This window comes from Podarcis filfolensis (genome assembly GCF_964270895.1).
Source record: "Podarcis filfolensis genome assembly, chromosome: 12".
NCBI lineage: Eukaryota > Metazoa > Chordata > Lepidosauria > Squamata > Lacertidae > Podarcis > Podarcis filfolensis.
Genome location: NC_139614.1, coordinates 27,390,917 through 27,418,762, shown reverse-complemented (window position 1 = coordinate 27,418,762; position 27,846 = coordinate 27,390,917). Strand labels below are relative to the sequence as shown.

Below are 27,846 nucleotides of genomic sequence, written 5' to 3'. Positions count from 1 at the left end.
AACAGGACATTGGATTCCTGATTGTAACCCTTAGAGGCTGATTAGGTAGCAATATCCTATTCCTGTTATTCTATATAGTGTTACAGATTAAGAGAATGCACCAGTGCAACTTCTCTTTGCTTTGGATCCTTCCATTCACAAGTCCAATCACTGTTGATCTTCTACCCATGGGCATACAATGGACTTTGATGCAGACAAGGAAAGACCTTGTGGGAACTATAAAAACATTCACTGAGTTGCTCCAGGTCTTCCCCGGTTTGCACACTGACATTACAACACAAAGATTCTATTGTGCCATTATACCGGATCTCTATTTTATGTTGTTTATGTTCAAGGAGCAGAGGTTGTTCAGCCCTCTTACTGCAATAACAATGTTTTGTTCATTTGTTAAGGCAGAAGAATCAGATGATGCTCTTCCAAAGTGATGTTTAGCTGATGGTGTAAACTTCTAGTGAATTTTATTCAGGAAGACTGTATATGTCATCTCTGCTGCCTAAAAAAATCCATTTCACACAGACATGAGGGAAAATCTGTTTCTGCCACTCTCCTCCACTATATTATCTAAACATCACTATTTCAAATTCTCTAAAAGCCACAGGAACATTTGTGATGCAACTCATAAAGTCCCAGAAATGAGAACAAAGGTCCTCTATAATATGCTGAACGCAAAGTTCTGAAGAACGGGATCTTCATGCACCTATTAGCTATCAATAGCTCAGCCTGGACAGCTCAGTTGGTTAGAGTATGGTGCTGATAACACCAAGGTTGCAGGTTCAATCCCTGTATGGGACAGTTGCATATTCCTACATCACAGGGGGTTGGACGAGATGATCCTCAGAGTCCCTTCCAACTCTATGATTCTAGGAAATTGCCTAGAGATAGAGCAGAGCTCCACCCAAACCAGAATCCACATTGGAACTACGATTATTGGTTGGAATTGAATTCATTGAGTGGATCCAGGGCATGCTTCATGCACCAGGACCTAAACCAGTTTCAGAAACGTATGAGGCATAGCACAACCAAATGAGTTGCTATGTCATGCTGTACCCATATCTCATGTTCAGTATTCACAAGGCAAGGCCTAATATGGTTCGAGGACATTATTGTGGCAGCTCAAGCTCTACCCTAGTCTGTGAAGAGCCTCTGGAGTACAAAAAAGACCACCCACTAGGCATGCCAAAGGCCTCAGAATAGATATGGAACAGTCCAAAGTGGTTCAAAGGATCACACTTGTTCACACCTTGTCTGCTGTGAAGGCTCCATCACGCTCAGAGAATGTCAGTATTGCTACTCTGTTGTCTCCAAGCATGGGCAGAGACCTGTCTCTGCACACGCCAATAGTAGATACAGCAGAATTCATTACGGATATCACACTCTACTTGAGCTTCGGTGGAACATAATGGATTCCTTGCCAAAAGTGTACAAAGCAGACCTTACTGGCTTGCTTATCCCTGTTAACAACCCTGGACGACCTTTAAAACTTCAACAGTTCCAGTCTAATCTCAACTGTGAGTAATTTAGGAGCACTCTAGGGAGTCTATCCTTTGATAAAAGAGTCTTCTTTTAATATGTAATGTGCAGGTCTTCTGCTTTTTGGAGTGCTGCAAGAAATACAGACTGTCATAACTACTATGCCAGCCCCAAAATGTACTTTATGGCAGGAAGTCAAAACACCAAACAACTTTTATTTGCATCTGTGAACACTTTTATATTACGCACCTCAGGAAGCGAAACTCCTAAAGGAGGTAGAGTCTGTTGGAGAAAAACAGTTTCAGCTACAATATTAATATTAATTAAAGACAATTCCTGCAAAGAAAATTTGAATGTGTGGCCATTTTGTTGAGCTAGTAAAGCAGTTTCCATTACAAGTCAAGTCATTACAGGAAAGTAATGTGGATGTATTGTGTTTATATAAAAATTTTCACAAATAAGATAAAGATAATTAACAAAAACAAAATCTTAAAAGCAATAAAAAAATCACCATACAGATCAGCATAAAGCAAAAACTCATCATAAAATGGCTTTCAGAACAAAAATATTTTCACTCCTCACTTGAAAATGGGAAGAGACGGTGGTTGGCAGATATCCTCAGATAGAAAGGTTGGTATCAGACAACTGAGGATGGTTTGGTCAGTCTATTTCCAGTCTGTTTTGGCTTTGCATAGGTTCATGTATAAGTCCTTCACATCCTCTTACTACATTAATCTATTTTTATTAATCCTGAGACCTCCAGGCATATGGCGGTATATAAATTCAATAAATAATAATAATCCATACAAAAATGTATGTGTAAATCAAGTCAATCCATACTGAAACTCGCAAACAAATGAATTCCTCAAGCATCGCTACCAGTAACTGAATCCTTGCTAGTGACTAGCCAGAGGGGATCTCAAACTGATCATAGGGGTCAGTAAGGTTTACATGGACAGAATTGGTCCTGGTTTACACTAATACTTTAAATTTAACATTGAACAAGTTGTGTTTGAATACCCTGTGTATAAAATGCATTTCTTCATAAGGGATAGTAACACTGCTTCCATTAAAGCAATTATACCAAGCCTCAAGAGTGATTAGCCGCTTCCAAGATTCAAGCACAAAGATTCCCTCCTGCACCTTTCATTGAACAGAAGGTCAAGGGTGCTCCTATATTATTTCAGGCTTTCAAACAATCTGTCCACATCCTCAGGTAGTATAAGCTAAAGCATATTCCTAACAAGTGACCAGACTCTATTTTTACAGTTCCTTATGGACTCTTATAACTTCCCATTCTTTTCAACCTTGTGCAACACAGCCCACAACCCTTTGCTTCCTTTTTATTCTTTCCAAATAGTGTTCTGTCGTCAGAGGTACAGCTAGGAAATTTTAGACTCTAGGCCCCAGTAGAACCCAGTATGCCCACATGGCTCCAGCTGCTGACACTGAACCTGCTTGCCTCATCATATCTGGCTTCAGGGTAGTCATTGGGGGCCCTAGACTTTGGCCCTAAAGCATAGCCCTAGCTACATCACTGACTGCTGTACATAACTATTAGAAACTTTTCAATTCACTACATTGTTGTGTAATGTGAAAGTTCTGGAGAACCTAAGAGTAAGAGTTAGCAAACATGATGATTCATGAACCTGCATATCCACTTCTATCAAACTGCATTTGTTAAGGTAAAGGCTCACCATCCTCAAACACGAATCATCATGGAAAGTATTTATGAGGTGCTATCATATCTGCTTAAGCTGGAAAGAGCTACTAGAAGACTCAGGACCAGCAAGGAGCCATGCCCTTTACTTCACCCATGGTACTCACAGAAGTTTGTGTGACCAAACCACAGGGAATACAAGTTCCCACATCTCTTCGGTGACTTATGAATCAGCCCTCACCTCAGTGCCTCACAGCAGTTTACGCTTCTACCATCGAGTCAGTGCCCTGACAACATACCAGCTACATGTACAGCACAGATCATTGTATCACAATCTCTGTCAAAGTGTTGGTTCCCTTTTGCCCAGGACACTTCATGCTTACAGAGTTGACAACCCTAGGTAAAATTCAGGATGAGTGAATAGTGCCAGCTACAATTTATCATCCTCTTCATTCCCATCACGGAGCTGAGAGGAGCTTGAACAATGGTAGTTAATTGAAAAATGCATCTTCCTCTGGGGGGCAGTTATTAATTTCAATCTGACATGAAGAAGAAACAAAAAATAGTTCTTGCTGTAGATAAGAACACTCTTATACTTCAGTTTTTGCAGTTTTTGCTTGGAAAGAAACTATGGACACCATGGGATGAAGGAGAAAGGGATTTTGTGTCTGGTTTCAATCTTGCATTCATTGTGTGTTGTGCAACACTACAACTGTATATTTAGTCTGCTTAGATAGAGGTTGAGTCCTCAAAGTGAACTCTTTTCAGCGCAGAGACAATGTTTCACAGCAAATGGTGTGTGTTTTAAATGCTCTATCTATCCATCTATCTGTCTATCTAGTAAGCTCACAACTTACATTTAACTTGTACATATTCAGCTTTATGTGCTTTGCAAATTTGGAAAGGAGGTAGGTCTCTGGGCAAAATGAGTTTTGCAATCCAACCTACTATTGCACCCCATGTGTTCTGACTACATGAGATTTTGGCTTTAGGTGCAATCCTAAATTGTGGGCTTACAAAAACAAAAACCCCTAACTTTAAAAATATTTAATTGATAGTAAATAAACAAAAAACCATGGAGGGTGTACTGCTCAATTCTCCAGTAATCAGGAGTAACAGTTGTCCTATTATTACAGTATTATTTGCAGGTGGAGAGAGAGAGAGAGGTTCACATCTTTGTTGTTTGTTAAATGGACAGCTGCCATTTATAGTACAGAGCAGGAAAGTATTAGTAATCTGTTACTGATTCTATTCAGAAAATAGTACTGTTACAAACTGGTTAAAAGTTGAGAAAGTATGTATCTAAAGACTGCAACTGCATGCATTTATGTTGCATATGCAGAATTATATAAAATAAGCCATAGTAAGGGCAGAGATATTTTTTCTTCTTGCATACAACCACCTCATGCCAATACTCTGCTTCTAACCTTGTTATAATCTAATTCTATTGTAATACAAAAGCTAGGATTAAATTGAGTTAAAGGTTTCCTTAAACTCACTGCCCGTCAACCTCATCATGAACTTTCATTATGTGCATGCAATTAATTGGATCCAATGAACAATTTCAGAACTGAGTTATAGTCTCCCCCATACCATATAATTAGAATATAATTACCCACAGGATATCAGAAGGATGCAAAACCTTTCTTCTAAATGCACCCTCATTAGGAAACAAATCTCAGTGTACATTTATTTGATCAGTGTGAATTAATTAACATGTTACAGAAATAAGAGGGCAGCTATAAACTGATTCTGGCATCTATTAAGACTACCATGAGATCTACATGCACAGATTGTAACTGAAATCATTTAATTTCAATCACAAAGATCACCATAAAATATATCAATGCACACAGGTACAGAGTTCCTCTTGAATAACGTCTGCAAAGGTAAAAAGTTTTCCTGTTTTAGTATTCCTTGAATAGCTCTTCTGGGAGACTCAGAAGTATTACTTTGTTTTGGATGGTTGGAGTGAAAATGAGAACAATGAACAAGGCTAAGATGTACTCCAGATTTATTAAACTTTATTTTATATGGAAGACCACAACATTCTGGATAAGACAGGAACGTCAAGAAAAGAGAAATATCAAAATTCCTGGACTATATCTTCACTCCATGCTCCAAAAAGCAATAGAAATTGGAGATCACGCAGACTAAAAGTTAAACACTTCATAAATATGACCAACGGACATATAATAAAATAAAATGCAGCAATAACAAACCTAAAATGCTGTATGTAAAATGAAAATCCAAATACACAAAAATGAGATGCATTAGTAACTGGCCACACAATAACTGCCAGGAAGTATTAAAAAATTTCCATGGGCTCAGGAGCTTTAGAGAACAAGACTTCTTAGGCCTGGAATACCGCTGTTGCAGCATTTTCTTTGAGAAAGAGAGGAAGGAGACAGGGAGAGAGGCAAACTTAGGCAGACAGATAGACAAACACCTTACTGATGCCATTCACCTCCCAACAAGAGTACATTTTGGAGAAGGAAGAGAGTGGCAGGAAAAAAGGAGGGCTGACCAGTGTCAAGGACAGGCAGGGATCTGAAGAGTCTGTGGCAAAGGCAGAGGACCAGGGGAGTGACCTGGGAGAGGGGACCGGTGATTTATGGGGTGTCACACAACCTGCAAGGCAAGAGCTGGGGAAGGAGGAAGAGTCGGGACAGTCTGAGGCAAAGGAAGGTGTGCAGGATGTGGTGGAGGAAGAAGGGATGGGTATGGTGAGGGATGGGTCAGTAGATTCCCCACCTTCCCTTGCACCACTGCCTCCTAGAACCAGGAGAGACTTGAAAAGGAAGAGCAGCGAAGACTTCCATGCAGGAGGAGTCTCAGGTTGCAGTCATGCAACCTGTCAGAGGAGGGTATATAAGCTGGAAGAGGGAAGGGTCCCCCACTGTTGTTGCAACTGCTCCATTGGGCCCAGACCTGTGGACAGGTGTCTAGAGGTTAGAAGTGTGTGTGTGTGCGTGGAGCACCATGGAAGCTGCTGTAAGTGTTTCTCTTGCCAATAGAAAGTTAACTATTACACATATGCCTTCCTTATCTGGGATGGGTCATGACAGCCAGCAATCTAAGCCAATACTGGGGCACATCCAAATTTGGAAGGACCTGGGCCCACCATGTTTTGAGGTGAGGCTATTCATGATAATGTGGTGTCCTTAAAAAGTGGGGGTGGTGGTGGTGAGGAAAACGACAAGAATGCAAAGTGCATCAGACAATCCAGCACGAAATCCTATTTTCTGTGAGTGATATTTATCATGGGATACAAGTTTACCTAGTGCTGTTATTGCATTTTTTCTTGAAGAGTTGGTTCAATCACCAAGCATGTTGTACAATAAAAAGGAAATACAATGATGAGTATCTACACATGTCTACTACATACATGGGACAGCCAATGTAGTGTAAGTTAAGATGCTATGGGATAAGCTACAATATTAAAGGTATATTAGAACTCTGTTGTTTAGCCTCTTCATTAGCATAATTTTATTCACATAGAAAACTGACCAGTAAGATCATTACTTCAAGTTATCTTATCTGCAGACTCTCACAATGTTACTAGACTGTGAATGAAAGATCCTAAGATCAAGAAAGAGTTCCACAGCAACAATGTAAAAGTATTATCTCCTACGTTATAGGAAAACAAAACAAAACCTTCATACTTGAACCAAACAAACACATACTGCTAAACCAAGATTAAAAGCTGAATTTCCTACTGTGAAAAAACATATTGAGCAGATTTAGCCATTTCTTAAAATTCATAGATCCAAGCTGGTGAATGGATCCTTTTCCACAATGATGAACAGAATTATGATGTCACTGTAAAGGCATAGTAAATGCTGCCTCAAATACAGAAAAAACTTAACAGGCATTCAGAATTGCCTAGTGCCTCCAAAAAGTTTCATCCATTAAGTTCCAACCACAGGTGCCCAACTCAAAATCCTTGAGACCTAAAAGAGGCAGTATAGCTCTGGATGGATATCAGTTTGCTGGGACAAACAGGGAAACTGCATTCTCTCGTGTTCTGCTTGTAAGGTTCCCAGATTCCCAGAGTAATTTTGTTGGTCTTTATTGGAAACAGAATGCTGAATGAGGCATAAGCGAGTGACCTGCCCACATCCAAAAACCAGGCAGAGATGGAGTCAGAAGCCCCAAATGCCAACTCTCTCAAATCCTTTCCTCCATGAATGTAGAGGTTCGTGGACTACAACTCCTATCATTCCTGACCACTGGCCAGGCTGGCTTGTGCTGACGGTAGTTGGAGTCCAGCAATAACTGGAGGAAACCACATCGACTATCCTGGTTAAGTATTATGAGAATGAGCTACAGAGAAACTTAGTCTTGCATGTCCCCCCACCCACCTTCCATTTTAGATTAACTGGAAATTTAGTGGCCATCTAAGCCCTAAACTTTAAGGTGAATTATAGCTGAAAGAATACAGCATCACGAGCCATGGTTGGAAGCTGGATTAACAAATCATAGTAAAGATTAACCAGTTTGTCCAGATGTGGATGAAGTGGCAAGTTGTGAATAATCTAAAGTGGAAGCTTCTAAACTCATCATGGCTGTGCCAGAGAAGGATGGAGTGGGCGGCGGGGGGGGGGGGAGCACATGAGATTAAGGCTCTCTGTGGCTTTCCTCCATAATGCTACAGATGTAACATTTAGTGTTACATCTAAACCAGCCCTACAGGAAGAAAAGCAATTGTATCATCAACAAAGCAATGGGGGGAACACATTATAGTACTTCTTCACCCAGTGCACAGTTAACTTATAGAAGTCACTGCTGCAGGTTATCAACAGAAAAACAGCCCAAGAAGGCTACCCAGTCTAATTTACCATCCAATTTCCATTTTTAAAAAAATCAGTAAAGGAAAAGCCATTGTTTAGAGAAAATAGTGGCATTAAGTTTGAATTTTGCAAATTTTACATTTCTCATTACTGTAGCTTTGCAACATCGCTTTTTAAAAACTCTGAAGCGTATTTAAAGAAAAACAATTGTATTCGGAAAGACCACTGTTAACATAATTTATGGTTAAAGAAATGCTGAGCTCAGCATATCAGCTTAAGATGTGTGCCACTGTAGTTCTTTAAATTCCGAAGAATGTACCCTATTTAGTAGAGTACACAATTTTTCAGTTTATTGTATTTTAAAAACATGATCACACCTAGCATGGCTCTGGAGTGCAAAATCAAAGGCTGATGCCTGCACAAATTTCCGAAGTCAGAGTCAGGCTACGCATTGACAGTTATATGGAGTTATGAGCACCAGAGTCCTACAAGATTATTTTGCTTCCTCTGTTAGTACTACTCCCAAGGCCCCCTATCCTACAAATACCTGTATAATCACACATACATTTTTCCAGGAGTGTTCAATAGACATCATCACTCAAATCAAACAAGTTTTTTTCCCTCCAGGTGGAGGGGAGTGCAACAGGGGTACAGAGTTTGCACAACTCTATTGACATATAAGCTTTGAAGGTCCGTCTCAAAAGCTCTTTGTAGCGCTCTTCACAGAGCATCTGTATTGCCATTTTCATTGAGTAATTATATTTGTAGACAGGTAAATTTACTGCTCAGTCTAGCAGCATAAAACATATAATGTTGATGCATTGCTTGCTGCAAGGCCAAGGCCATCATTCTAGGTAACCTCCGGTGGAGATCAGAGCCCTTAGCATTGCAGATATATAACATGCATCCCAAGCAAAATGTGTCCATAAGAATAACTTCATTATTCTGGGAAGCTAGATCTATAAAAGAAGTAGGATGTGCAAGTATTTGGCCTATACAATTTCTGGTAAATTCAGCATGACTAAATGATAAAACCAGAATCAGTTTCAATTACATCATACGTTCTAGAAGACATTCAGTCGCATGAAGGAAGAGGGAAATACAACGTACTATCATTAGTGAGTTAGCATTTTGTTTAGATTGTGCTGTCAGCACAAGGCTGTAGTAACAGCAGCCTTGAAGCTCTCCTTTAGCCTTAAGATGCCTTTAATGCAGAAGAGCTCTTTTGAAATGGATGAACAAGAACTTACCAATACTACAGGGCAGATAGATGTGGGTGGTAGAATATGATCCTTCAAAACACCACAATCACATTCAGGTTTTAGGTGTGATGCACATTTGTTATGCAGCTATAATGTGAGAGAGGGAGAGAGAAAATATATCATTAAGAATATAAATGTCATAGGAGTCGGTCGATGTGAGTGTGCTGAAATACACCGAGCTGTTACGATGTATAAAACAATAATTAAACACAACAGACTTTCGAAGGTGACCAATTTTAGATAAAAGTACAAAACTCAAATATAACATGAATAAGTAGCACTGAAATTGATTTCACAGAGAAAGCATGACTTAGTAAATATGTATGTAAAAGTCATGTTACTAACTTTGAAAAAGTTGACCAACTGAAAAAGATGATACTTACAAAGTAACAGCAAAACAACAATGATCTGTTAAAATCAAATAACCTTTGAAACTTGGTAACAGAGAATCTTATGACACTTGAAAGTCTAATAAGATTTTTTAAGGCATAAACTTTCATGGACTAAAGTCCTCCTTCATCAGATACATGAAGTGTTATCCCAAGTTACAGGTATGACGTATTTTTGCTGCAACGAACTAACACAGCTGGGTCTCTGGAAATTAGACTTTTACTGAACAATCCTAACCATGTCTACTCAGAAATAAATCCTATTGAATTCAACAGCGCTTACTCCCAGAGATTAGGATTGCAGCCTAAGCAAACAAGTACTACCATTGCAATCCTTAAAAAAATTGGTCAAAATAAAATTCCACTGGGTTCAATGGGACTGACTCCCTGGTTAAGTGTGGTAGAATTACAGGTTACATATTTCCTCCAAGTACTGAAGCTTTATTGTGGGCGTCTTTTGCTCACCCCATAATCTAAAACTTGTCACACTAATTCCCTGCCTTAGTGGCAAAGCCATTTTTACCATAATAACGCACACTTAAGCCATTCTACAACCAATGATGTTGATTTGGATTCTCAACCAATCTACTTAAATTGGCTCTCCCCCAACCTCTTCTGAGGCACAATTCAGCATCCAGACTCTATTGACTTGCATGCAGACCAGTTGTGCATTTTAAGTGTTCTAAATTCTCAAATGCACACAAAGGCAGACCCAGGTTAGAGTAAGGACCCCACGCTTTGGTGCTAGCTTTTTTCCAGTCCCTTCAGCCACAGCCTCAGGGAGGACATGTGCCCCAGTAGAAAATGCTGTGGTACCTCAGCCTGCAAAATCACAACCACTATTATCACTCGAAGGCACTCACTGTGACTTGGCACCAGACGCAATGCAGCCCAGTCAATCCTTGGTAACATTTTACAGTTTTGTGGCACTTATCACATTTGGTTGGACAATTCCCTTCTACCCAGAAGTGATGCATGACCTAGGAAAGAAAAATGCAGCCATAACTAAAATATTTCATTTCTTTACTTTTTAAAAAGACACTTCCAAAAGAGTCACTTCTCTACCAAAGCATGCAAAGCAACATTAAACTATTAAGAGGAACCACATAATGATAAAACTGAACAATTAATACCCTTAAATCAATAAATACTGAAGAGCAAGCAAGCAGGCCACAAAAACAATAAAAAAACAACAAAACTATCAATCCAAAGTCTTGTAAAATTGTAAGGTTTTGACCTGGCACCTAAATAGCTTTGATGAAATCACCTTCAAAAAACTGCTTGGGAAGGGTATTCCACATAGGAGATGCTGTCACTGACTAGCCTCGCTACTGTCCTCACAGGGTGAGGGAGTACCAAAAAACAGGCTTAGAAAATTACCTTATAAGATCAGGCAGGTTTGTATGAAAGGAGCCTGTCCTCTAAGTACCTTGGTTCCTACGCTGTTTAGGGTGTTAACATGTAAACCAGCACTTTGAATTGACGTTGGAAACCCACCAAAACACAGTGAAGACAATAATGGTGGCTCACCTCAGTATTCTTTTTGGATTTCACATATGTTTTGATGCAAGAAGCTGGTGCTCTCGAAACGCAACGTTCATGGACTGTGTACTTACAAACTGAAAACGCAACAATGTTGTTATTGACACAATTTTGTAGAAACCTATTTTGAATAACTAAGCTTATCAAAAGGCAATTCATTATTTGTATCAGGAGCATGGAAATCCAAATCTAGCAATTTGCATTGAAGCAAAAAAGCCCATATAATAAAGGAAATACTGCTTAATATCAGTAACATCATGGGAGGAGTGTTTCTAGGACTAAGGTGAAATGGTTACTTTTTGCTGTTGGATGCTGCATGCTGTTTATGTAATCTTGTAATTCAATATTTATAGTATTGAAATGTGGTACTTTGTGTGTTACTATATTTTAAGTCTGCTATGTTATTACAAAATTATTTTTGTGGTGTTTGTAAGAAATTCTTTCCTGCTTGTTGTGAGCAGCAATGAATGTTTTTTGTGGGTGTTTTTTGTGGGTGTTAAAAGCAGCATACAAATAAAATGAACGAATGAATAACAAGTATGGTCAATGTAAGAATCTAAGACTACTCAATGGTTGAGCAAGAAACGCTTAACTGAATCAGCCCTTGCTAAAATGTCAACAATCGTTCCTAAATTGAAGGAGGGACAGATACTGAAGACAAATTGATGCCTGCCAAATGTGTTTGTGTCATTGCCAAGAAGGAAATATCTATATTTTACCAACTATAGGCATGAGAGCAGCTGGCAAACCCAAATGCAAAAAGCAGCAAGTTTATGTTATTCCCTATATTGATTTATCAACCTTGGGTAGTCTTCTTTCCGGATAGAAATCGTTATAAATCTGTTCATTCTATCACGCACAACGTTCAATGATCATTCACCTTGCCAATTTCCATTCCCCAGAAAAGCTTCTGTTGCAAGATCTCCTCTCTTGCCCTTCATCGCTTTTCTGCACTTTGTAGCCTTTATTGGTACAATAAAGCCTAAATGGTTTCATGGAATACTGACTCAAGAGTGGAATCCAATTGATGCTCTTGGAAGCATTTTGATCCATTGGATGTCTCTGCTAAAACAGGAGAGGGATGAACTTTCTGCCTATTCCCTGCTACCCACTGGAGCTCCCATACCACCCAACACTTAGTTCTGGAAGGCCTTCCAACCCTTTGGTGCCAATCTCAGGGTCTCTGGGGGTTGCAGGGGGAGAGAGAAGCTTCCTTCTCCTTTTGTTAGCAGCGGCCATCTTGTGAGCACAAGGGCATCAAATGGATTCCACACTTGATATTTTTGTGGTGACTGAGCAGTTAACATTACCACTATGAAGAGGACTAATGTTAACTTCAGTAGTCAAAAGCTCACCCACATTCAAAGAAAAGCACCATTTATCCCAGGTTTTATCTTCAAGGGTAGCCATGTACAAGGCTTTCTAACCACTTCTTTTGCACTTATTATGGACAACCCAGCTATAAATCAAATATACTGCAGGGATCAACTTGATTGGCCACAGAGGATTGTGCGGCCCCAAATGTATCCTCCGGAATCCTGCCCCCCTTCTGCAAACCACACTTTAATGAAAAGCAGCAACAATGTTTTTAAAATATCAAGAGATGCAAATGCCAATTTTTTAGGAAGAAGGGCAGGCTGTGTATCCCTAACCAGTGATGGGTGCAGAAGCATATGAGGAGGTTTATTAATATGTGCTTAACAAGATAATTCATTAAAAAAAGAAAACTGAAGCTCAACATGGATAGCATACCCAATCAATGATAGGCTTAATCCATGTAGTGCCGTCATTTTATTGGACACCAGAAAAGACTGGTGGGAAACAGTCAGAAACGTAGTTAGAAAGTGTGAGTGCCTCTGTTGACAGATACCGTTATACACAGAGGATGACTAAAGAAGAACGTGAATAACTATTTACAAACATATTAGGAGATGAGTGACAAGAACAGAAAAGGGGAGGACAAAAAACCTTATAGCTAGGCACCTTGTAGCTAGAATAAATGAGGCATAATCAAGGTAAATCAAGGCAAACAGTATGGATTGTAGACAAGGGTGTGCATCTACAAAATACTATCAAGATGAGGGACTCAAAATCCAGGCTGAATGATTTTAACTATACTGACATTATTTTTTAAGTTGGACTTGAGTCTCCCAAAGAAAGGCATGGGCCGTTGCTATCAGAGGCACATGCTCTTCTTTGACTTGCCCTGGACTAGAGCAATCCTCTCTTAGCAGAAGCACTGGTATAAACTGTACAATAAAGCAGGAAGTGACTGGCAAATCATCTTCTCCAGATGCAAAATTATCTTGTCCTTGGAGCAGAGAAGCCATTTTCTAACATAATACTACATCACGGTTTAAGATTACAAGAACTAGCCACTGCAAGTATAGAGAATGCATCCTTCTCTATATTCGACGTAAAATAAGTTTCTGCTTCTATTTTTTGTTAACTGTTGTTCAGTAAGTCATCCAAACATGGAAAAAAATCATAGGTTATCTTAACTAGGGGTAGTTTAATCAAGCCAACTTCATACACGATGATTTGAAGGTGCCTTTTCTTTCAACAAACCATAGATAATATAAACTACAGTTTGTCCAGGGTCAGACGTGACAGTATTTTATATTATATGCATATTATTTTTATTATTATTTGAATTTATATACCACCCTATACCTGGAGTTCTCAGGGCAGTTTTTATATTATAATTTTATATTATAAAATCCATATAAAGTAGAAGCAAAAATTTCCAAACTTCTCCTTGCGGCTGCGACAAAGGAGGTGCCCAAGGACTGCAGTCACTCATTCTCAAGGATCCTAGGACACCCACACCATGATTTAGCATTAGTTTTATTCGGTTTGTTGTCTCAAAAGTTACCTTGAATTTTTGGAAAGTATCAATAGATTCCACCGTATAAAGAGAGCCTCATATTTTTGTCTCTTTTTCTACACTTTGGCATTCTACACCTGAAAATTCTTGATCTAATGAAAATCTGTGTCCTGATTAGGATGGTGAACAGGGCTGGATCTCGTTCAGAGCACAATCAGAGCTAAACGGGATGTATACTCACATGAGCAGGAAAGGCCCTGTTTGCCTACTCCTATAAGCATGTTCAAGCAAAGATTGCAATAGGCAGGTTTGTTGAAGTGTTTCAGCCTCCATACATGCTGCCCATCATCCTTCACATTCTGCAGAAGAGATAAAAAGAAATGGATTTCATTTAATGGCATAAACAGTGAAACCCATAAGTGCCAATAAAAAATTGAAATTGACTCAAGAACATAAAAGACAATCTGCTTCTTCATTTATTAATTTGCAAGAGATCAAAACACAATTCTTTCAAACAGACATGTGCTGATATGGTAACAAGAGGTTTGGGGGTTGGGTTTTTAAGCTCAGAGTTGTATTTCCAGAACCCTTTTACCTATGGCTAAGACTGTAATACAATCCTTTCAAGTTCATAAAATGAATATCTGCCCAAGCAACATGTATGCAACCTTTCCTGCATTGTTATTGTGTCTGGAATGATATACATTTATTTAATTATTTTGCATGCATAGATTTCTTCTCCAGCTAGGGCTGTGAACACATATAGCCCTTGCTATGCCAAGGCATTTTCCTTTAATAATATTTTCCTATGCTTGGCTTTCAGTTCATGAAAGATTATCACTAGATTAACACATCTGAATTCAGATTAAACCGAAAGTTTCACACAGAGACACTGAACTGGTCATCAGCAAGAAGCCCACCCCCAAGAAAAGGGGAACAGATATCTCAAATATATTTATTTTTAAAAATAACATAAAATGCATAATTAAGGGATATTTATAGTTGCACAGCAGTTTTAATTTTTGCCATTTATTCAAAAGAATGGTCATTACATGTGATTTCGCCTCCATTGGAACAGAACATATGGAGCGACTTAGCTGGCATTTTCCTTATCAGAGAAACAAACAAGTCTTGAATGTGGGTGTTCTGCCAATTAAAATACTTGAGTTACAGGCTGCAACTGATCCACAGATCCCATTACATAAATACAGTGCACTTTGGGAAAATAACATATTAGATTTTTGCTCTGGTTTTCTGCCAAATATCAGCCACCTTAGCTGTTACATATAATTATGTGTAATTGTAACTTAAATAATTTCTAGAATGGAAAAGTCATGTTGTTATATCACCACCATAAATGAGATTTAAAATAAAATACGTAGGACTACGTTGAGCAATTCTCGCAAGTCACCCACCAACTTCCTTTTATCTATACCAAATTCTTAGGACCCACCCTAGCCTCTTGACTGTCATTTGTTTTAACTTATTTTTAATATTGTGCTTTCAATTGCTGTAGTCCACCCTTAAACCTCATGGTTACAGGCAAAAAAAAGGGAGAAAGAAGACTTAGCAACAGTTAAGATTTCACTCAGAAGGAGAGGTTCCAATAAAAGTAGACTGGCTTTTGAAAATGATGGAGTATGTGGAACTGGCAAGATTAACAGCAAAGATTAGAAACCAAAATGACAAAAAAATTCCTTGAGGACTGGAAACTTTTTATTGAGTATTTAAAGAACTACTATAGCAAGAAGAAAACGTGAGCAGGATTTGAAATATGAGCAACAGAGTGAATTATTAAGATAAGTAGATTAAATTGAATGTGGTGAATAGTATAGGCAAAAAATGCAGCATTTAAGGGTCAATATGGAAACCATGGAAGGGAAGGACAGGAAGCCAAGTGATAAAGTAACTTATGGTTTATATTAAAATTTGAAAAGTTTTTTTTCTTTGTAAAAAAATAATATATATATATATATATATATATATATATATATATATATATAAAAAAGAAGATTTCACCCATTTTTCTGTTCCGTATTTGTAGTTGTCAGCTCTCTCCCCCTCTTTCCAATTTCCGACATGTAGTAATGCTGATTTGTGTATCTTTACTTAATCACATTCTTAACTATGGTTTCCATGTCACACACTAGCTTGGATCAAAGTGCTTAGGTATCTGTGCATGGACTGCAGGTGGCGAACAAGAAAGAGGCCAAGTGAAAAACTCACTTGCCATGGACTTCAGTACTAACAGTAAAAATGGGTACAAATGGAAGAAAAATGGGTTACACTATTTCACTAGTTGTGTGCCTCACTGTCTGTAAAGCTGATTGAATTCTGCAAAGAGGTTGGACAGCTAAAGCAATTTTCACTGGGTTCTGGTTGCTTCAGAATATTTAGCCTTCTTGCAGCACTGTTTTTGGTTGCTTCTTTTGGCTGTTGTTTTTGAGAACTGGTTTTTGTTTTACTGATGGTTATTTTATGTTGTACCCTACCCTGGCATAAGTACCAATGAAAGGCGGCAATGAAAGGCAGCATATAAAAAATTAAAGAAAAATAAACTTGGCATATGTGCTGTGGAATTAGTAAGGCTGTTGCCCCTCTCTCCGCCCTTATTTTATTCTTATTTATTGTGTATGCATCAGAGAAAAGGGAATGAGAAAATCCTTTTAGCAATGTCCCATATTAAAAATCAAAATCCAACAGGGTGGGAAAAACCATTCTAGGTTATAACAGAAACTCTTAGCACTCGCAAAGTTTCGTCTTTGCTCAAGAATATGAACTTTGCAACAGCTCCCCAAAGCGGTTTCTGAAATAGTTTCCAAAAAGAATTAAAGCTACTCCCTCCTGTGGAAATCCAAAGAACAGCAATAAAACTTCCTTCAAGCAAATATTTCTCCAGAAAACAGGATTTCATACTTAAACCTCACTAAATCTCACTGTGTCAGAGTATGTGTAGAAATATCCTACAATTTGTTGAAGTACTCTCCAGACTTTTAAGATTGTCATAGATAGTCTTCCATTTTACACTCATTTTAAAACTGGAATAAAAGAACACATTCTGCTTAAGCTGAATGAGGGATTCCAAAATTTTCAATAGCGTTTATATGCATCAGATATATTGTGCATTCTTGTATAAATTTGCATATATACCCTGCAAAACAAGTCCAAACTATGCATCCTTCTTGCAAAGTGTACCAGTGGAGGTACAATGGAGGTTTGCATTGAGATAATCACTCTGGCATCAATCATACTTATCTGCTTGTGGACCAATTCAGCAACAACTCTCTATACTTTGAATGTAAATTTTCATCAGCCACATATTTACTTATTCATTCATATATTTATTTTTTAAAAGGTTAATTTTAAAACTCAGTAGGCTCATAGGACTTATAGTATTGCATGTTACAAGGACACCTGTTACGAAGCTTTTAAAAATCACATTTTGGATGACACAGGAAAAGAAATTGCAGTGCAACTCTGACATCTAGTGCCAGGGAAAGAGAACACAAATTACAAAGGCTGAGCACACTCCAAAAAGTACCGTAGTTCTTTTATAGTTAGGGGAAAAGGCATGGTGTCGGGTTTTTTACCAAACCAATTCATTTTGGCTGTGAGTCCTGGAAGACGTGCTCCCTGCCTTGCAGCCGTTTTTCCACCTGGCCTGGGAGGGTAGGGCCCTGACTGACTCCAGCTACAAAAGCTGAACAGATTTTTGGGCTCGAATATTTGTTTAGAGAGTTTTGTTGGGCAGAGGATTGTTGCTGTTATTGATATTATTTTTGCACCTTTATTTTAGATCTTACGATTAATGTGAACATTGTTCAGTTTGGTTGTGGATTTTTTGATATTTTATTTATTGTTTATGACTACTTTTGTTATGGTGGAATAAAGTATTTTTTCATGTTGTAAGCCGCCTTAAGCATGGCTTGAACCAGTGTTTTTTTTTTTTTCAGGGGGTACTCAACAGTATGCAATACCGGCACCTCTTTTTGTTGTTGTTGAAGTGTGGCACTTATTGTAACAACTTCATGATGGCAGCAGTGATGGGTTGCCAAAAGTGAGAGCTTGTCCCCTTTCTCACCACTGCTGCTCCTGGGTCAGTTTACCAACACAGAGAAAGCAACAGTGATGTGAGGGCTGGCTGAATGGCTGTTTGAGGAGGAAGAGGACCAGCAGAGATGCAGGGAGGATAATTTTTCACTCAAGGCTCAGGCGACTTCAGTGGCAAAGGAGTGCCTTTAACCAGCCTTGGCTGGTACGTCAGCTGCCAAGGTAGCCATTCAAAAGCATGCCAGTGCAAGTAAATAAATAGGTACCACTGTGGCAGGAAGGTAAAGGGTGTTTCTGTGTGCTCTGGTTTCTGTCATGGTGTCCCGTTGCACCAAAAGCGGTTTAGTCATGCTGGCCACATGACCTAGAAAGCTGTCTGTGGACAAACGCCAGCTCCCTCGGCCTGAAAGCGAGATGAGCGCCGTAACCCCATAGTCGCCCTTGATTGGACTTAACCGTCCAGGGGTCCTTTACCTTTTTTTACCTCACAGATATGCTATTGTAATCAGTTCTGTGGAATTGCCTTTCAAGACTGGTTTGGAAGGTGAACGTGGTGCAGAATTCTGCAGCAGCCTGTTTTTCGGGTGTTAGCTACCAACAACACTTTCATTGGGAGAACGGCACTTGCTGAAGGTATGCAACCAAACTATTTTCAGGGTCTTACTATTAAGCACATAAGGTCCTAAAGAACCTGGGGACAGAGTATTTTAAAATCAGCCTTATTTCTCACACCCCTGCCCTCATTGCAATCTGCTGCTGAAGCGAGTGTGACTAGGCCTGGCATCTTCAACAAGAAATTAGGCATTTAGTGCAGTTGGACCAGGCATAAGGGAACTCTTTCCCTAATGAAATGAAGCTGGCACCATCTGTAATGCATTTTGTACACCAACTTGGATATTTCAACAAGCGTTATTAAACTGATTTAGTTTTTTCATAACCTTCTTGTCACATGACCCATTCTGCACTTGTTTGTTTCCTGTCTCTTGTGCTGTTGTATTCATTACATTGCTTTGGTTTTAACTGAGATTTTGTATCTCATGTTGATATATTTTTATATGTGTTTTCAAGGGAGGAGGAGGAGGAGGAGTCAGAGCTCTGAAAAATGGCATGAGTAAGGTGAAGCGGGTAGAAATCATCCAGCTATATATAGTATATACCTTTCTTTTAAAAAGTATGCATAGTTCAAAAATTGTGAACAGGGACAAAGGTGAGCCATTTCTGAAAAAATGACCTGTTACCAATGTGGAGAAGGGCAGATAATAAATTAACAATAGTAATAACAAGGAGAAGGAGGAGGCACACTAATAAAATAATTGGCGTACATCTCAGGTCTCCAGCCTTTTTGCTCCGGGGCACTTGGGAAATCTAAGAAGCTGTCATGGGCACCACAAAAAACCCATTTCACAGAAGAAAGATTGGGAGAGGTTCTGAATGGCACTAAAGAAATAACCTCCGCAAGAAGCAAGTAAAACAGGGGTCAGCAAACTTTTTCAGCAGGGGGCCGGTCCACTGTCCATCAGACCTTGTGGGGGGCCGGAGTATATCTTTTTTTGGGGGGGGGTGAACAAATTCCTATGCCCCAGAAATAACCCAGAGATGCATTTTAAATAAACCTAGAAATGCATTTTACATTCTACTCATGTGAAAACACGCTGATTCCCGGACCATCCAGGGGCCAGATTTAGAAGGCGATTGGGCCGGATCCGGCCCCCGGGCCTTAGTTTGCCCACCCATGAAGTAAAACATGATCAGAAAGTAGGCAATGTCCCCCTGCCAAACACAAACACAAAGTTAAAAAATAAAAAATCAGGAGGGGGAGCTTTAGGCAGATGCCACGGGGTTGTTTTGAAGACAGAGTGGTGCCCATCAGCAAAACATTAGAGGTCCATACCCTCCAGCTATACTTCAGGTTGAGAACTGAGAATTATATTGTTATAACAATAACAATAAAAAAGAAAAACATGGAAGTAAATTGGGCCACATATAAGGATTTAGTAAAGGAGAAAGAGGACAAATTGGTATTAAAAAACTACGAGGAAATAAAACAACATCTAACAGCTTGGATCCAATACCATCAATTACATGAAGTGTTTAGGGCAGACAAGAAGAAAGACTTCTCTAAAGAACTCTCATGTTCATCACTAACGAAGCTTATAGATGGGCTTTCTCTAGAGCCCGCTTTGAGACAATGCCCTCAGCAGTGCTGTACGGCAAATTCACGCGGGTACCAATGCATGCGCGTCTCTGCCCCTGTATGTCTAATAAGGTAGAATCTGTCACACACATCCTTCTATTTTGCGAATTTTATAGTGAAGAACGAGTTCAACTTATTTTGCCGCTTTTATCAAAATTTATACCCCTACAACATTATTTGGAATCCTCCCCCGAAATTCTACGAAAATACCTTCTGGAAGATTCCTCAGGCTCAATATCATATGAGGTGGCCAAATTTTGCACTTTAGTAATCAGGAAGCGTAAATCTCTTCTGTTGAATGGCACACTGCGAAGTTCCCTTGTGTAATCTTTTTTTTTCTTCTTCTTTTTCTTTTCTGATGTTATTGTTGATTTCTTTTTGTTTGATCTTGTGGTGTTTAGTGTTACTGGCTTTTGCCGCAATAAAACTTGAACTTGAAAGAACTCTCATGATTAGATAAAGTGTTACAAAATAAGGTTAAAATAATCTATAAAACCTATGATACATTATTGGAGTGGGAAGTCAAAGAAGAACAGGTCAAAGATGTAATGATCGGGTGGGCTATAGATATAGGAAAATCTATTAATTTAACATCATGGGAGGAATTATGGAAAAAGAATTGGAAATTCACGGCTTGTGAGGCATTAAAGGAAAACCTAATCAAGATGTTTTATAGATGGTATTTAACACCAGGCAAAATAGCAAAAATGTATAAAATAAAAACAGCCCTGTGCTGGAGATGCAATAAAATGGAAAGGACACTCATACATATTTGGTAGACCTGTGACAAAATCAAATGCTTCTGGGATATAGTTTATGAAGAATTAAAGAAAATGTTTAAACAAAGGTTTGTAAAGAGAACAGAAGCTTTCCTATTAGTGATAACAGACACAGATATTACAAAAGAAAATAAAAAAATATTTCTCTATGCTACAGGGCTGCTAGAATACCAATTGCCAGAAATTGGTAAAAGGAAATTACACCAACAAAAAAGGAATGGCAGATAAATTATTAGATTATATTGAACTGGCCAGATTGATGGAAGCAATTAGGGAACGGCCCAAACAAAAGTTCCAGAAAGAATGGGGAAATGTAGAGAATATTTTAAAAGGAGTGCCCCCAAATAAATACCTGGTTTTGTTTCGATTAACTTCTGCAGGAAGATTGATGGTTCTTAGATTACAATTTGGAAAAATTGTAAAAATAACTCAAAAAAGAGACAGTTTAGAAGGAGAAAATAGAAAACCGTTGTCAGGGACTCAGGAGCAGGAGCACTGGGGAGAGAGGAAATGGAGAGCGAAGGGGAAGAATCCGAGGGCAGCGTAGGGGAGTATGACAGTGGCCCGAGAGATTCCATGAGCTTCTCCAGCGAATCAGAAGATTCCCAGAAGGGGGCGCCTATGGTCAGGGCAAGGAGGGTCCCAGGGGGGACGCACCAGAAACAAGGAGACAGAGGGGAACCCCAAAGCAGCAGTGGGTGATTGGGACCAGTTTCCCCACCAGAGCGTAGTGGGGGGGAAGAGTCACATGTGTCAGGGCCAGCGTCTCCTCCAGCGGGGAGAGAGAGTGAGTCAGGGCTGACCACGCCTCCAACGGAGGGGAGGTCAGTTGCAGCTAGCCCCCCCAGAGGGGGAAGCAGTGACAACAGCAGCAGTGAAACGGTCAGGAGGAAAGTTACCGGCTGGGCGCGCGCGCCAAGTTCAAATGTGCAGGCGCGGGGGACAGCAGGAGACCCGGATGGGGAACCAGCTCCTAAAGCCCGCCGGAGGGAGGGGGAAGGCTCAGGGGACTCAGCGTCAGAAGAGGCTAGAAAGGGCGAGACCCCAACGGCCAGGCGGAAGGAACTGAGGAAGAGGTGGAGTAAGGCTAGAATCTTAAATTGGTGTCAGGGGGGAGGAGACTCAGACGGAGCATCAGCGGTCTAACAGTTGAGACTTAGAGCTGCGCGCTGCGGCTCTGGAAGTGAAACTGAACTTCAATAAAGACTTTTGTACTTAACAAAGAAGCAGCGTTGGTCCTTTGTGAGCTGGGACCTTGGGCAGCCCTGACAACCATGTACAGGATGAAGGAAGTTGAAAAAGAAGAATTTGGAATAAAAATATCGTATAAGACAAATTTTTCATTTCTTTTTTGTTTTACTGTTTGGTTCTGGTTCTGAGGAAGAGGAAGACTTTTTTGGGTTTCAATCCTCAGAAGAGAGCGAGAGTGATGCAGATGGGGGGGTCTTAGAAAGGGGGGTGATGTCATGGTATTGCCAGAGAATGCGGGGGGGGGGGAGCAGAGAAAGGCAGAGGAAGGGGGGCAGGAAGTGGCAATTGAGGAAAGAGGGGAAAGCCAGGAGGCGGGACGGCTCACATATGTTGAACCAGAGCCTCAACACCACACAGGAAGTTCTGGCACAGACAGTGAAACAATGCCTATTCCGTCTGCAAGGGAAAGGAGAGTGTTAAAGAGGAGGGGGGAGAGGCATCACGTGAAACTTCCCCGCCTTTTCTGTTGGAGAAGGAGCCGGCATAAGCCACTCCCAGAATATATATATATATATATATATATATATATATATATATATATATATCTGAGTGAGCAGAAGTATTTCTTGTGAAGAGCATTCACAAGCCATCACAGGGGGGAAGAACTGAGAATCATAGCACTACACAAATGAGAGGAGACCCATGTGGCCCTTCAGATCAACTCTGACCATGCTGGTTGGGGCAAATTGGAGTTGAAGAACATCTGCAGGGCTGCAAGTTCCCACCACTGGAATTCATGAAAATTATAGCCCAAAATTAATTGAGGGCAACAGGTTCCCCATCCCTGATCTACACAGACTTCTCAACAGAAGTCTTACCATTCCTAACTGTAGGGCTGCCATACGTCCAGATTTTCCTGGACATTAGAGGGGTTTCAAAGGCGGAATTGATGTCCAGGGGGAATTTCTGAAAGGCGGCGCTTTGTCCTGGGTCTTAGGCAAGTCAACAAAAAAAAATGTGTTTCTGTAAAAAGAAAAGCTCACCAACCTTTGGGTTTTCCTTAAAAAGTGCCAAAAAACTGGGCTCTTCCTTTAAAAAAAACACTCAACAACTTTCAGGGTGTCCTGGTTTTTACTTTTTGAAATATGGCAACTCTACCTAACTGGGTATGCTAGGAACTGAATCTGACACCTTTCCCATGCAAAACATATGCTCCACCTCTGGGCTGTAGCTCTTGGTATAAGCCAATCTAACTAAAGAATAAGTATATTTCATAATGCTGAAGATATCAAAAGGGAACTGCACACTTTGTTTATTGAAACTGGAAGGCATTAAAGGCTTCTTGGGTTAGTATAAAAGAAATTAATTATTAAGTTTTTGTGAATTTTGTTTCTAATGACTTTTATAAATAACACATTAAAGAAAACAACTTTTGATAGTTGCATTATGTAAATATGATCTAGTTAATTAATCCATATAATTGCATTGTATCTTAAATGTTTTGTTCAGCAACCTAATTGTAGTACTAAGGGTGGCATAGAAATGCAATTATAATAATTATTATTACTATTATTAGTCAATTTTGCAGCTGCTCTGCAGACAAATCTCCCATTTATCCCAATAAGAGCTATGCCTGCAGAGAAGCTGCAAGAGCATGAAATAAATAAGGGAAATAATAAGAAAGTGAATGAAAAATAAGATAGGGATAATTATTTCACAATAGCATCATTTTTCTACAAGACACTTAAAAATATTTCCTTCCATGTACTTATATGGTTTTTCCAGACTAAAAAAGCTGTTAATTCAGTAAGAGAGCTGCACTTTTTAATGGATTATATAGAAATTATAGAATGCCAACTTTTTAAATTTATACATCCAGTGGTTCCAAAGTTAAGCATTGCCATCACTTTAAGGTAGTATTTTTAAAAGAAAAATTGAGAGGGGCTAAAAGAAGCTTCAGGGGCCAAGGAAAGAGACCCAGGAAGCAATCCAGAAAGACATTAGTCACATGACTGGCTTTTGCATTCTTCCTTTTTTCTATTAAAGAGAACCCCCACGGGGAATGATTGACACCAGAACCATGGCATGGGGGAGGCAGGTTTTAACCCTTTGCTACAGTCCTAATCCCTATCCAGATTGGGCAATTCTTCATGAGTGTTTGCATCTAGAAGAAAACTCCCAAATCCAGACACAATTTCAGCTTCCAAAGCAGTTCACAACAATAAAATTGTGTTTCAGAAAGAGTGATGAAACCCAACCCACAACAACACTTGTCAGTTAGGCATGGACTGCTGCTATACAAAGCATCCTATTATTTGTTTTAATGCTCTACAGAAGAGGGAGGGAGTAGAACTCTCATTTTTATAGCCACCCTATCATGTGTTATTTCCAGATTTCCAGGATAAAAGGAATACCAGGTCCCTTAAAAAGTTCTCAGAGGTGCCACTAACGGTTTTGGCCTAAACAACCAAACAAAAAAAGCAATCATATGCTGGGTTTACACCAACTGACACAAGAGAAATGATATGATGGGTTGTGGTTCATTCATCCTTTGATTTATCTTTTTGGTGGCTCTTACACTCTCCAGTCCAAGCAACACTAAGAGTGGGATTGTAGTCATCCCTCCCTGGATCCATTCTTCCAAGGAAACAGTGCCATCATGGTCATAGTCAATTTCCTCCATCATCTCATGAAGAATCTGTTAGAATAAAGGAAGGAAACCGAATATTAAAGTAAATGACATCAAGGAAGAATGCATGAAAGCTGAGAACCACTTACTACACATGGAAATAGAAAGTGACATAGCTCATAAAGCTAAAACATTTTTTCTCACCTGAGACAATTTTACATTGGAATATGGAACAGTATGGGACGCAGGTGGCACTGTGGGTTAAACCACAGAGCCTAGGTCAGTGGTTCAAATCCCCCAACAGCGTGAGCTCCCATTGCTCAGTCCCTGCTCCTGTCCACCTAGCAGTTCAAAAGCATGTCAAAGTGCAAGTAGATAAATAGGTACCGCTCCGGCGGGAAGGTAAACGGCGTTTCCGTTCGCTGCTCTGGTTCGCCAGAAGCAGCTTAGTCATGCTGGCCACATGACCCGGAAGCTGTACGCCAGCTCCCTCGGCCAATAAAGCGAGATGAGCGCCGCAACCCCAGAGTCGGTCATGACTGGACCTAATGGTCAGGGGTCCCTTTACCTTACCTATGGAACAGTATAGCTTCTTAACCTATATTTGCTTTGTTTTGTTTCTCCATTTTCATCTCCCAGTAGTGCTTGCTTCAATTCTATCGCTGAAATTCTGACTTGCAAAGAGGGAAGTTTCAAAAAAGCACTTAAAAAACCAGACTGCAGTCTTATTTGTTTATATAAGTAAATTTACTTCTAATTTACTTATAACAGTAAAAGAAAGGAAAAGGGGAGATAAAACCTCAACACATTTAAGGTGTGCTTTTGTGAAAATTTTGGCCTGCTGTCATCTGAGAGCACCAGATCTCTACAAAATGATCAGTCTGACTGGTGGATCCAAGGGGATGATCCCTTTCCATCAGGCTGCATCTAAAGGAGAGGTGGAATAGTGTGGTCTCAACTCCATTAGCTCAGCCAGTTGCCAGTAGACTCTTCCTTACAGCCATGACCATTGCACTCCATCACTATGTAATAGAACAAAGGAACTCAAATCTAAATATAATTATTTTCCTCTTCCCTTTTGATTCACAGCTCTTTACAGTTTAACTATCAATTGTATAAAAAGGGTGTAGTTAAGGAAACAGACTGGAAAGCATACAAAAATATACCTGTACTTAATCCTATCTGCCACACTTAATGAGTCACTTCCTGTACCTATTCACTGAGCAGACCTTGCAAGGATTTTGTTTTCTCCCTAGGAAGTCGTTCCGTCAAGAGATTCTAAAACTTAAGTGCAACGGAAGGCACTCGTCAAGTTCAGAGATAAAGGGTTTGTGCGTTTAAAAAATACCTTGCATCTTATTTTATGAGCTCAAATCGGGTAAACCTTTGTCCGTGACACAAGAGGAGGAGGAGTTTGGATTTGATATCCTGCTTTATCACTACCCGAAGGAGTCTCAAAGCAGCCAACATTCTCCTTTCCCTTCCTCCCTCACAACAAACACTCTGTGAGGTGAGTGAGGCTGAGAGACTTCAAAGAAGTGTGACTAGGCCAAGGTCACCCAGCAGCTGCATGTGGAGGAGCGGGGATGCGAACCCGGTTCACCAGATTATGAGTCTACTGCTCTTAACCACTACACCACCACACTGTTATCACGATTTAATATGACAGCAGTTGGCAGAAGCTGCTGCTTCGACCACTCAGGACCATTCTCACTCACCCTGACCTAGCCACTGTGATCCATGCGACGGTCACCTCCAGACTGGATTATTGTAACTCGCTCTACGTGGGGCTGCCCTTGAGACTGACCCAGAAACTCCAGCGGGTGCAGAATGCCACGGCGAGACTCCTTATGGGGTCTTCGCTGCGAGACCACATTCATCCGGTACTATACCAGCTGCACTGGCTCCCGGTGGAGTACAGGATCAGGTTTAAGGTGCTGGTTTTAACCTTTAAAGCCCTATACGGCCTAGGACCCTCGTACCTACGGGACCGCCTCTCCTGGTATGCCCCACAAAGAAACCTACAGTCTGCAAATAAAAACATCCTGAAGGTCCCAGGCCTCAGAGAGGTTAGGCTGGCCTCAACTAGAGCCAGGGCCTTCTCGGCTGCGGCTCCAATCTGGTGGAACGCTCTGTCACAAGAGACTAGGGCCCTGCGGGACCTGACATCTTTCCGCAGGGCCTGCAAGACAGAGTTGTTCCACCAGGCCTTTGGTCAGGGTGCAGCCTGACTCCCTCCTCTGGCAACCTGCACAGAATTTTGCTTAATGGTTGCCAGCAACTTGATTTTAATTAATTTTTATAATGAAATATTTTTAGAATGTTGGTTTATTTGATTGTTTGATTATTTGATTGTTGTTAGCCGCCCTGAGCCCGGCTTCGGCTGGGGAGGGCGGGATATAAATAAAATTTATTATTATTATTATTATTATTATTATTATTATATTATTATTATTATTATTATTATTCTCCAGTCACAAATGATGCTGAATTAAGTTCCCGTTACTTTGCTGTCTGCGGCAACATTAAGCCAAAAGGTTTAACTTCAAGCCACTCTGCTATAACAGTAAAGCAGCTGGAGAAGGAGAGGTAAGCAGAGGTCAGAGAAAGGACTGCGAGCAGAGAGTGTCCTATTTGCCATTCTTTGGTCCTCATGGGAAACTCAAAACTAAATGTGATGCATCCAGAGTGGCTAAATGAGAAACATCTGTGGTCAACCTGAGGCAGCTCCATCTCCCTTGGTGCCTACCCATAATAGCAAGCCTTGAGTTAGAGACCAGGTTGATGTCAGAAGGTTCCAGGGAACCTTGTGAGATGGGTGGTTGGGTGGGTGGAGTCATGGTAAGAGTCAAGAGAATGAGTGGCATTGAGTGGAGAAGTGTATTGTGATAAGACACTAATATCAGCATACGTTAGCAATTTGTATTTAATGACTTTTTAAAAATAACAATTTATTATAAATATTATGTAATATGTGCGTTGCTGTTTTAGTTTTATGTACATATTTTTTATATAACAAGTGCTATGGCAATGATCTAAATAAGCAAGCAAACCAAACAT

The 27,846-nt window shown here is 40.0% G+C and overlaps 1 protein-coding gene across 6 annotated transcripts in view; it reads right to left on the bottom strand.

Moving 5' to 3' along the window:
- The window catches only part of DGKB (diacylglycerol kinase beta), a 248,765-nt gene that overhangs the window by 161,163 nt on the left and 59,756 nt on the right, over positions 1-27,846 (bottom strand). For 5 of the 6 annotated variants that reach the window (XM_083578600.1, XM_083578602.1, XM_083578599.1 and 2 more), the window contains 6 exons: positions 24,736-24,855; positions 14,185-14,302; positions 11,105-11,193; positions 10,438-10,554; positions 9,174-9,272; positions 1,720-1,752 (listed from right to left, as the gene is read on the bottom strand). In XM_083578600.1, the coding sequence (XP_083434726.1) occupies positions 1,720-1,752; positions 9,174-9,272; positions 10,438-10,554; positions 11,105-11,193; positions 14,185-14,302; positions 24,736-24,855 (576 nt within the window). The remainder of the gene's footprint in view (positions 1-1,719; positions 1,753-9,173; positions 9,273-10,437; positions 10,555-11,104; positions 11,194-14,184; positions 14,303-24,735; positions 24,856-27,846) is intronic. The other variant, XM_083578603.1, reaches the window with a different exon arrangement.